The following is a 12077-nucleotide window of genomic DNA, read 5'->3' as shown; positions in this document are numbered from 1 at the left end:
ATGTAAGCAGTGATCTCTGTAGAAGCTAAGCTTCACTAGGAGTTCGCTCGGTGCCAACCACGTCCAGAATGTGTGTAGCTGTAAGAGATCCTCACGGATCACCTGGTTGACATCGTGTGACATGAGGGGGGAGAAAGGAGCATCCAAACTGTACTGGAAAGGAGGGAGTCTATCCATGTGGAGTCCCAACCCCTCAAACCATCTCTCTGTGCGTGCATACCAGCATCTCTAGTCACCTCCTACAAAGAGTGTCATAGAGAAAGACAATGCCAACCATGGCAGCCTCCTACGTCCAGAAGGGTAATCCCCATACTCTCTGACTCGGTACAGATATGTGATAACCCAAAATGCAACATCTAGCTGTAGTGGAGATGACCCAAACTCAGCCTCTATGATCTGGTAAGGAACTGATGGCTTACTGTGAATCATCCATGATAGCATGAGCACCTGTAGTCGCTCCACCCATGCCCACTTTGTATCGGATAGATCTGGCCCCCAACAAGGGCTGCCATACATGCCCACTGGGTGGACCAAGGAGTCAAACAATATCACCTTGGTCCGTGGATCTTGAAAGTGTGAGCGGAAGCGCTGCCTCTCTAGTCTTGCCAATGATGCATATCCTCTGCCCAAGCATGCCTGCATCACGGGTCTCATAGTGAAGATGGGCCCAGAGAAGACATCCCCCAAATATATATATGATGAAACTATCTCAACAAGTGACCCATCAAACGTGAACTACTCCTGGCGCATGACAGCGCGTTGACCTTCAAATCATGGGAGTCACAAAAATACTGGAGTGCATCAAGGTGTCTCTGAAGTCCCTCTGCAGAGGAAGACAGAAGAGCCACATCGCCTGCATAAAGCAATATCCGGGTCAACGTGCCAACGAGAGAGCAACCAGCCCCCCCCTATGCCTGAGACAGAGTGGGTAATAAAGGACACCCTTGTTTGACGCCAATAGTGCTCATGATCTCATCTATCCACCCAGCCCCTACCCGGACTCTGCTTGCAACTCTCTCGTAAAGTGCCATGACAGCCCAAATGATCTCCTGCTCATACCCCAAATCATGTAGGTGACATATGAGGCACGCTCTCGGGACTGTGTCAAATGCCTTGCGGAAATCCACAAAGCAACAATAGACCCTCTGTTTCCATGCCCTCACCTCCTCAATGACACACCTGAGCGTGAGAATATGATCCATAGTGCCATGATCACGTCAGAAACTAGCCTGTCCTGCTGCTCTAAGTCCTCGACACTCCGCAAATCGGCTGACCTCAGAATCAAGCACGGATGCATAGATCTTGGACATCACATGTCCAATCATAATGGTCCTGTAATTCTCCGGGCTTATGGGATCCCTTGCCTTGCGGATGGTGAAATAATGTTAATAGTCCAGTTGCGTGGAAACCCTAAACAGACAGCTTCATTAAAAAGCTTTGCTAGGATCGGGGCAGAGATGTTAATCCCATATGCAATGAACTCAGTGCATAGCCCCTCATGATCCTTCGCTCGGCCATTATGAAGTTTCATTACGGCATGCCTCACCCCCACAACAATGAAGAGGGTGCAGGAAATGGGACGTGGCATATTTGAGAGGTCAGGGGCTGGCTGGTTTTGGATGTCATATAATGTGTGTCCATGATCATACCAGACCTGAGTGTCGGTGAGTGGTGAGGGGGACCGTCCCTCTAGGAATCTCTGCCAAAAGTCCTTAAAGTTGTTACTGAACAGAATGTTCAATAGCTCCTCCTTGTTCCGGCGAATGAAATCTAGTTTCTTCCTACGTACCAGTCTCTACGATTCTCGTGTAGCGTCTTTGGTTCACTAAAAAGGCTATTTTTGGCTTCGAATCTGAGCTAACGGTGTAAAGCCTTACACTTTTCATCGTACCAATTATTACTGGGTACAGTCCCAAGAGGTGGTGGGCGAGTGGAACGAGTGGTGTGAGGGAAAGCATGGAGGGCAGCCTTGTATAGTGAGCGGGTGATCAAGGCAGCTCGGTCCTCTAATAGGGATATGAAGTCAATGTAAGCAAGGAGTATATATAAGCAAGGAGTATATATAGATAGTCAGAGTAGGCAGGTGAGTGGTCACGGTCGAAGCGTATATCATGGTATAAGGAGTAAGAACTCAAAGGGGTGGAAAGTGCTGTGCAACGGTGGGGAGTGGAGACACTAAAGAAAAGGTAAGTGTGATCACCCTCTAGAGGGAGAGGTGCTACAGTGAAATCGATGATGCGTGAAGTGAAGGCAAGGGATCCCATGATGTAATCAACAACGCTAGAGCTCCCCCATGTGGGAAGAATGTGAAACCACCCGAGGTGGGCCATCTGTCGAGACCATTATAGATAATGAGATCATGCATCCTGCCAAGGTCTAGTAGAGCCTGCCCATAAGATGTGGCTGGTCCTCGTCTGTCAGCTGAAACCCGTATCACACCTGCATCCTCAAGGCCAACGTCTGGCAGTAGCATAGAATCATCCCCAAAATCAAGAAGTGGTACCTGACAGGAGCCTGTCCTCGCATTGAAGTCTCCAACTAGGAGGACTTCTCCATGGCTCGAGAAATCAACAATGGACTAATATAGGGCTACAAATGGAGATGTCTCATTCTCATCTCGGATATCTCTCGCAAAGTGGGAGCTCTCGGCAGGGAATTAGCATACTGCAACAAACAGATCCCGGCTGTCCACATGTCGGAATCCGGATCCAAAGAAATCTGGAATGAGTATCTCTCTGCTCTATCAAAATGGTTTACAAAAGGGTGGGGTGGATCTGTAGAAAACTGCTACCCCTCCTAATCCACGTACCCCCCCTGTGTCCCTAGTCTCATCTCTGTTGGCAGACTCCCACGTGTACCCACAGACTACTGGTATGGGGCGCTCTGGACTCTAATGTGTCTCCGTGTAAAAGACCATGTCACGACCTATATAGGATTCCGAGAAATTCCTTGGTTCTGACCTTAAGGTACCATTATAGTTCCAAATGGTGCAGGATAGGGTCTCGGAGATCTGAGTCTCATAGACCCCGCCTCCCTATGCGGAAGGGGGGGGGTGACGCCCGACGGGGGCTTGTAAGAAGTCATCCATCCCTAACTACTGCCCACTCCCCCTCCTTACGTGTCTGATCATGCTACTGCAACACGGAGCGCCTCTCCTCAACCTGTAGAGGGGTCACGTCCTCATCCATGGAGATCACTGGCTGATCTCGTAGTACTGACCTACGTCGTAAAACCGAAAGTCGGGCCTGAGCCATCATGGAACCGTATGATCAGGGGCTGCTCTCGGTTGGGGTCTCTCCCCACCCTCCACGCCCTCTCGATCCCGTGATCAACTACACCCAGAGTAGTGGCCACAAAAGCCGTCGCATCTGACATCGGCGTAGCTTCAGTGCGTGGGATCCCACGAACTCTCATGTTGAGAGCCTTACTGGCTCTCTGTTGCTGCTCCACGAGGGTAGCCAAAATGGTGGCCCTTGCGGGTTCCCGTTTGGCTACATCGAACCATCTGGAAGTCTCCTCGATCACACATATTGCATGCTTGCAATCTGGGCCTCTACACCAGTGTAGTCCCTGTAACTGTACGAGTAGAGGAGAACTCCTTCCTGAGCTGAACCATGTCTTGCCTCAACACCTGGATGATACTGGCCTGCTCCTAAACCACTCTAGCCAAGTCCTAAGTGAACCTAGCCTGCTCCTGGGCGTAGCGTGTCAGCTCCACCTCCCTGACCCGTATACTATGTACCTCCTTGAGTAAAGTCTCCCATCTGTCCGGTGGGTCGATGAGACCCTGTTCTAGCTGAAAATAAAAGGGCTGAGGTACAAAGGTAGAAAGTGGATGGTGGTCGTGCCATCTGAGCAAAGATGGCGGATACCTGAGGTACAAATACAGGGGTCTCAAAGGTCCCAATCAGATAGCAGGTAGGGGGATGAGTCAGTGGCGAAGCAATCCAGTGGTATGAGGCAGAGGTGGCTGGCTGAGAGGGAGAGGGGATGGGAAAGTCGGGAACAGTGGCCCTGCATGCGTCACCTCCTGTGGGGGTGACATGGGTGGTGAAGTGGCTGGGGTCTCCAGAGCAACGGGTGAGGAGGACCCCAACAAAACGCCACCTGCAACGGGAAGTGGTGTCGAAGCAGTGGATTTAATTGGCGTAGTTGAAATCGAAGTTGACTCCAGTGGGAGGGCTGAAGCAGGCCCTCTAGGCAAAGGTGTAGATGTCGGTGGGACAACTCCTGTGGGAGCAAATATGGCTGTGGCTGATGATGATGATGACCCTTTATGGATTGCTCGGCTGTCCACTCCAAGCCACTCCGGTTGAGGCGTCTATTGACATCCTCAAGCTTCGCCTACACCTGTTGAGGTTTGTCTTTTTCCTTCTCAGAATCTCTTCCCCTTCCCTCCTTTCCCATCACATGCGGGAGTGGAGGAGATAGGCTAGGACAGACGGGAGTGGAGGAAATACCTCAACAAGACGTGCACTCAAAATACATCTGTTTTCTCCTTTTTCTGTGCAAAGGCATGCATTCTTTTAACTCAGCAAACCTGTGATTTTCTCTGATTTTTCTGTTGTTTTCTGACAAGTACAGATTGTCTCTGACAGACAGAAAATGACAGGTAACACCCTTTTTTTCTTTTTCTTTTTTTCTTTTTTTTTTTTTTTTGGGGGGGGGGGTGGAGGGGGAGGGTGGAGTAACTAGGTGAGTAACTGTCTGGTTACACAAACCAGACGACTGGTCCTAGTCTGGTTAGGTGACAGTCTAATGAGCTTGTAACTGACCTACTAACTAGAGTTAGTTTGACGAGGGTTAGTCTAACCACTGGTTTGCCTAGCGTGGCCTAGCTGGGTGACGGGAGGCTACATAGGGTGACGAGTCGCTGAGGTTGCACAGGGCTGAGAGAGAGAGAGAGAGAGAGAGAGAGAGAGAGAGAGAACCGACTCTTTGCAGGAGCTACGGGCGTAGGGCTACGGGAGGGCTACGTGGGCCGAGAGACGGGAGCAACAAACGGGATGGGAGCTAGGAGGGATGAACAGGACAAAGGAGGGATGAACGGGACGGCGGCGATGAACGGGATGGAGGAGGGATGAACGGGACGTAGCAGAGACCTCACGGGCCTATGGGAGCAGAGACCTCACGGAGCAGAGGCACAAGGACTCAGAGTGGGAGCGTGATGGCGGAGCAGGAGCGAGACAAGCGATGCAGGGGGATGACGGGCGGTGGTTTGGGGGGGTGACGGATGGAGCAGGAGGCGATGGACAGAACTGGAGGAGGGGTGACGGACGGAGCAAAGGTGAAGGGCGGTGTAGGGGGTAACAGACGGAGTAGAAGGGTGACGGGCTACGACAGGGGAGAATATTCATGGAGGTCTCGTGAAGGGGTGATGGACAGAGCAGAGAGAGTGTAGGCTGCAAGTGAGAGAGAGGGTAGAGAGAGAGAGAGAGAGAGAGAGAGAGAGTTTATTAAAGTCTTCAGAAGACCGATGGGTCCATGAGACTGTGAAAAACCTAGTACAAACGAGTTGTGAGGGTGGAGCTAGTAAACGAGCATCCAAACCAATGCAGAGTGAAAAAATGTAAAATGATAGTACTAAGTACAACATAGTTATGTCAGTGGTCGACTACATATCAATCTCATCATCACCATCATCATCGTCATCGTTGTCGTCATCAAGACATCAAGGTGGATAAGACAATGGAGGCATGAAATCAGCCATAGAGTGTTGTCGGCTGCTCACTGTGAAGTCTCCTGGTCATAGCTCTGCGTCTAACAAGAGCCACAGTAACCCCTGTCGGCCGGGCTCCGACTCTGAATAGAGAGGGGATGTCCCCAAGTGTAATCTGCACGTCATGAGCTGTCGTGTCACGGACTCTGGGTCACGATCATGTCGAGGCCTCGTCTCCTGGGTGTCCATGTGCTCTGGCAGGAAGAACTCCATGATAGAGCTCTAAGAAGGATCTGCTAAGGAAGAAGTCTGCTCCTGTCTCCGTGATCAAAGTATCCTCTCGCGGTGCCTGACTACCCCATGGATGAAACCCGACAAACATCTCCAGTCTGCTAGGTAGGAGAGGAATCGGGACAAAACCCCAAAGCTATCTCTGAAGAGGCAGTAGAAACGCCCTCAGATATCATAGTAAACATGGCACCTAAAGATGAAGTGCTCCTCCGTCTCAACCTCCTGCATGTCACATAATGTGCATATGCACCTCTCCCTAGGTAGGCACTCTGCTCTGCCACTCTCGATACGAAGTCTATGTGAAGAGACCCGAAACTGCCCAATAGAGATCCTCAGTGAGTGGGGTAGGTAGATCTGTGTATATCCTGATGTGTCAATGAAACCCTCCTCTATGATGTGCAAGCAATGATGTGCAAGCAGTGATCTCTGTAGAAGCTGAGTTTTACAATTACCAGGGAATGGAACGTTTTGCAATGTCAGATGCCAGAACAGGAATGTTTCCGAGAAGGGAAACATGGACGCAGATAACGGGAGCACCTGTCATGACACATCATATAAGCCGTCATCCTATGACATATAAATATGACCTCCCTTTTATATGAGTGGGGTACATACTTGCATTGCTTGCTCACATGTGGGATAAAGCTTCCTTGCATTGTGGCAGCATGCTCTTGCCTTCATACCTTTACTCATAACTTGCCTCTATTCTGTGCTTACGCGCTGTTCGTCATCTACAGATGTCCACCAGCTGACCAGCCCACCATGTCACTGCCAAAATCATACAAAAACTAGAGCCGTCACTTGTTGACTTCTATGCTTGGCTCGAAGACCTTCATCACCGCTACCAAGGCACAGACCTTCCAACGCCGACCCATGTCACTAGATATCTACAAGAGAGTTGTCGTTCCATTCAACGACCTCCCTGTTGCCCCTGGTGGTCCTGGGGTACACGAAGCAAGGTGCCCTGTTGCTCTTGGTGGTCCTGGAGTGCGTGGTACAGGGTGCTTCTTTGCATCTCCACTCCACTCACATTAGCGAGGCTTGAATTATTTGCCAACACATATAATTTTCACGAGGCTGTACCCAATATCTTTTTTAGATCAAATAGCACACTGTGAAAATAGAATAAAGTCAAATGCCACAGATGGAGTATATCTTTAGCAAATAATCTTCATCATTCATTTAAAACATCCCTCATGCATAAAATACTTTCAAGACATTATACAAATGTTCTATTTTACCAAAACAACACTGAACAAAATCTTCATCAACCAGCTGTTAATACTCAGAACAATGAATCTTCAATCAAACTTTCAAAGCTAGCTTGTAGGCAAACCTTAAATGCAAAAAGATATCACTTAGGCCATGAACAATGTCTTCTCTAAGCTCTTCTGAAAAGTCTCCTGCTGGATTTTGCAATAGACAATGCAAAGTTGTCGCAGCACGAAATGTGTCTTCTTTAGATGAAGATACTTCAGATGGACTGTCATGGACATGTACCTTTGCTTTGTCAATAAAAAAATGCACAAGATCTGCAGAAATGCGAAACATAAAGGTCAAAAGGATGTTAGTCACCATGTCAATAACAAGTCAACATTCCTGTCATGATCTTACTCACACAAAAAAGTTTTTCAACATGGATTGCAGTTTGCCCAATAAAGCGGCAAACACAGCTACTGCATGAAATTATGAAAAGTACAAAGACAAGAAGACCTTCATCATTGCAATAGCGTCTTCAGTTTCTGCAGAAAAACAATATGAGGCTATGTCTCAAATGCTTGAGAGGTTTGTTTACTCACTTGAGTAAGCCCTCTTGCTCATGTGCAAACGATACTCTGAAACTGTCAATAGTTGACGAAGAACAAGACTGTAATCAGGGACAAAGCTTGGAACCTCCAAAATAATCTCTGATATATGACGGAAAAGAGACTTCATGGCTCGCAGGAGGAAAAGATTAACCCCTGAAAAAAGGCACATCTTTATTAGGGTAGTTCCAAAGCATGTGTGAGTATACTACCACGAAATGTCAATATTCGGAGCTTGAGATTCGGGATATAGATTCACAAAGTGGTCTACTACATATTTATTTGACAACACCTGGCTATGGCATGGGAAGGACTGTTCAAGACTATCATTGAGTGGCAACCTTTACAGGCTTGCCATGGAAGGGTTTAAATCAGCTTATATGTATGGGGACATTCTTTTTGTTGTCTGACTCATTTTTCCCTCTCCCTTTACGGAAACAAAATCCATTGATAATGGCATGTGGACTGGAATCATTCAAGAGCTTAATAAGGGTCCTTGACATCAACATGCAAAATTACACTCATACAACTTCAAAGCACAAAAGCCCGAGTCAGCACTTGTTGCCCACCAGTTTCAGACAATACTGATTGTGAAGTTTCTGTCTCCCTCTCCCATTCCAGAAACAGAATGTATTCTTACTGGGCCTCTGGACTAGAATCACAAAACTATTCACCCGCACTTTACAATCAGCAATTCATAAAACAATGAACAGATTTAAAAAAAGATTCCCCTTATGTGATCCATTTGCAATTCATGCCTTCAAGGGTTCCTTTTCAACTATGCAATACATAACACAAAAAAATATAACATAATTTACAACATGATGCATACAGAAAATTTGTCAACAATGGCATGATTTTACCAGGGCGGTTGCAGTCTTCAGCTTTCTGAATCAGATTCCGCAAGGTTTTTGCTAGAACTAATTTGGGCCCTCTCTTTTTGCTGGAAGCAACCTCTGCACTAATACACTGACAGACTGCTCGAACAACACCTGGCCATGTAGAAGCTGCACCAGAAACCATTTGTTAAATCTCCACACCAACTAAAAGATTTATGATCCATATCAGAATAATGAAGTTCATAGAGATAGATGGATGAGACGGAATTGTCGCTCAAGATGTGGACTCATTGAAGACTGAGTATGTATTACTTTCTCAACATCAAAACCTGGTAGGAGCAGGGCATCACATTTATCTTGCAGGAGAAATGCTTGGAGATACTAAGCCATTCCAGATGGAGACTTGCAAGATAGCACTGCAATGGAGGTCATGTCCACGCTTAGCACAAAAAATTTCAATCAGCCGGTAGATTTGATACTTAAGCCATTCCAGATGGAGAATTGCAAGATAGCAGACCCTCCAATGGAGATGGCAATTAAGCACAAAAGATTTCAATTCGCCGCTAGATTTAGCCAACATTGATAACCAGAGGAAGTCTGGTCTATCTGGCCAGACAGTGTATTCTCTATTTAATGCCCTATCTCTGAACCCCCCACATGAGGTTTAGGGCTAGGTTAGGCTTTGTGAGTCTATAACAGGCCAGACTAGACTGGCAACTGCCAGTCTTTACGCGCCCACAAGGCATATTTTTTGGGCCAGAAATTAGGTGGTTGGCACCCTTGCTAGTTGGCACCAGGTTGCAAGTCGGCCCAACTACCAGCTTGCCGATCGGCTAATTAGGGGGCCAGGAAGGGAGGGAGGAGAAACCTGCTCATTTCACTCATCCTACTGAAGCTTTTATGAGGCATGCAAGAAAGGGAGAGCGAATTCAGAATGTTCCGCTTGGCTTAAGTTTTTCCAGCCTCCTAGGCTGAGAGAGAGTCCAGAAACTTGGCTCTTCTTTCATGGCAGCAGCTCATATATTCAGCCCACACATTGGGACTTTCCTTCGTTGATACCATCCTGTAACGTTTGACCAAGAAAGGAGCATGCCATAGAGCAACTAAGAGTCCAACAGGCCAGCCAACTGTGAAATAGAGCAGGGTATCTTCATTTACCATATCACACTCTTTAAGCAAGCAATGTGCATGCCATAGCACAGACATTGCGGCAAGATCATGTAGCCCATGGACATGACCAGACCAGGTGTTATGATTCAACTGCACCAATGTCCAGGAAGGGAGGGAGGAGAAACCTGCTCATTTCACTCATCCTACTGAAGCTTTTATGAGGCATGCAAGAAAGGGAGAGCGAATTCAGAATGTTCCGCTTGGCTTAAGTTTTTCCAGCCTCCTAGGCTGAGAGAGAGTCCAGAAACTTGGCTCTTCTTTCATGGCAGCAGCTCATATATTCAGCCCACACATTGGGACTTTCCTTCGTTGATACCATCCTGTAACGTTTGACCAAGAAAGGAGCATGCCATAGAGCAACTAAGAGTCCAACAGGCCAGCCAACTGTGAAATAGAGCAGGGTATCTTCATTTACCATATCACACTCTTTAAGCAAGCAATGTGCATGCCATAGCACAGACATTGCGGCAAGATCATGTAGCCCATGGACATGACCAGACCAGGTGTTATGATTCAACTGCACCAATGTCCAGGATTGAAGGCACTTCGAAAATTCTAGTCCCTCTGGGAGAGCGAGTGAGAGGGTAGGGTGTGGAGGGGAGGTGGCCCCGGTTTGTTGGTTTAATTCAATCATGTGGTGTACTTTTTTGTTTTCATGCTTTCAGTTCGAATGTATGTAAAGTCTTCCATTGCTAGTAGGTGAGCACACGTAGGGAAATGTCAGAGTAGTCTCTATGTCTGTTACAATTGAGGTCTTTTTTCTGAAAGAAACCCTATCCTCTGGCATTTGCAGTATAAGCTTTTGCTAATTCTTGTACAGGTAAACACAATGTGCAGGAACGAGTCATTCATCCTGATTTGGTGTCTGACCCAATACCAATTTTCCTTAGCATGATGAGAGTTATCCATGAGAACTCATTGTTTCTTTTCATATATATCCATGTTGATCACCTGTGCAGGAACCCGTCTGTAGAACGCTAATTTCTTTTATGTAATTGAGATTAAAAGTTGTATGTGGGTGACGTTGCATGGCAGCGACAGGCTTGCACCATTGTTATAAACATTGCATATTATTTGAAGCTACACGTGACCATACTCCGGTTATATATCAGTTTTTTGAGGAGGATGTACGTAGACCTCGTGTTTATGCTTTGCAAAGCATTAGCTTACGCTGTGTCGTAAATGAGCCTTGTCTGACAACAGTGTCTTGTGGTTGAAATTTTCTCGATTATCCATGAATTGCCATGTTTTCACGGATTCGTAAGGTAGGCATGATTGCATACATTTATTTATTGGGACATTAGAGCATTTAAAATTGGAATGCCGATGCATATAAACATAGCGACCTACTCTGTGTGTGTGTGTGTGTGTGTGTGTTTCCTTCTATGCCTTTCTTGATTTGTTATTTTATTTCATACCTTCTAGTAATGTAGGCTTACTAAGTGCGCGTATCGAAATACGTGTCAGCTAACCTTATCTATTAAACACTATAAGAACTTGGGTAAGGCTGTATTGCCGAGTATAGTACAGCTATCTTACAAGGTATCCTCTCTTCATGGCGGTAGAGGGAAGTTTGACGGTCCAGCAAAGGGCATAAGCTGACACCTCCCGACGCATCAAGGTAGCTGATCAATTCTCGGATACCCTCCTGCGGATCAAAGCAGTTGGATTAGCTGCCATGATGAAGAGCATAAGAGCAGGAGGAGCGATGAGGCAACCAAGTTTACCTCTCGAGTTTTGGCCTTGTCCGAGAGGAGTTTAGAGTTGAGCTCCTCGATCTCTTCTACTGATGCCATTGTTCAGGAGTTGAGAATTCGAATTGCTTGCTCAGGCGATGAGAATTCGAATTGCCTTTTTCGATCAAAAGACATGAGTTCAGTTTGAAAGGTGGCCTCGGCCTACAAATACACGCTTGTCTTTCTAATTCGATGTTCACTTGCCTTAAATGACGCTAATAAATTTATTAGCTCACACAAGCTTCTACCCTTAACACTTTGGTCATGGAAACGTTTTGGACGGTCTTCCTTAGGGACTCCGAGAGCATTCACACGTGTCCCAACACTCTTGAGTGTGAACGGGCATTGAACATCGTTGGCACAAACTAATCGGATGACATTCATGCCTGCCGTATTTGCTTTCGTTCGACCTCTGTACGCTGCTCATGGTGTGGGCAACCCAAATATGAAAAGTTTGAAGCACATGATGCTAATCCAATCCAATGGGTGGAAGCTATTGCAATATCTAGTCATGTGTAATATACATTAACGCCCAAACACCATTTCCCAACCCACGCGTCCAAACATGTGTGAATCC

The 12077-nt window shown here is 46.9% G+C and overlaps 1 protein-coding gene across 1 annotated transcript in view; it reads right to left on the bottom strand.

Moving 5' to 3' along the window:
• Positions 1-11576, bottom strand: part of ATM (Serine/Threonine-kinase ATM-like protein) — a 312761-nt gene extending 301185 nt beyond the window's left edge. Inside the window, exons 1-5 of the mRNA XM_087389269.1 lie at positions 11492-11576; positions 11304-11412; positions 8619-8762; positions 7750-7911; positions 7287-7482 (exon numbers count right to left, since the gene is read on the bottom strand). Coding sequence (XP_087245395.1) covers positions 7287-7482; positions 7750-7911; positions 8619-8762; positions 11304-11412; positions 11492-11560 — 680 coding nt within the window. The 5' untranslated portion in view covers positions 11561-11576. The remainder of the gene's footprint in view (positions 1-7286; positions 7483-7749; positions 7912-8618; positions 8763-11303; positions 11413-11491) is intronic.
• Positions 11577-12077: the final 501 nt, after the last annotated feature.

Source organism: Dipteris shenzhenensis, chromosome 18 (assembly GCF_047967505.1).
Source record: "Dipteris shenzhenensis isolate YYH24624 ecotype China chromosome 18, Dip_SZ_1.0, whole genome shotgun sequence".
NCBI lineage: Eukaryota > Viridiplantae > Streptophyta > Polypodiopsida > Gleicheniales > Dipteridaceae > Dipteris > Dipteris shenzhenensis.
This window is presented reverse-complemented; position numbering and strand designations above follow the sequence as displayed.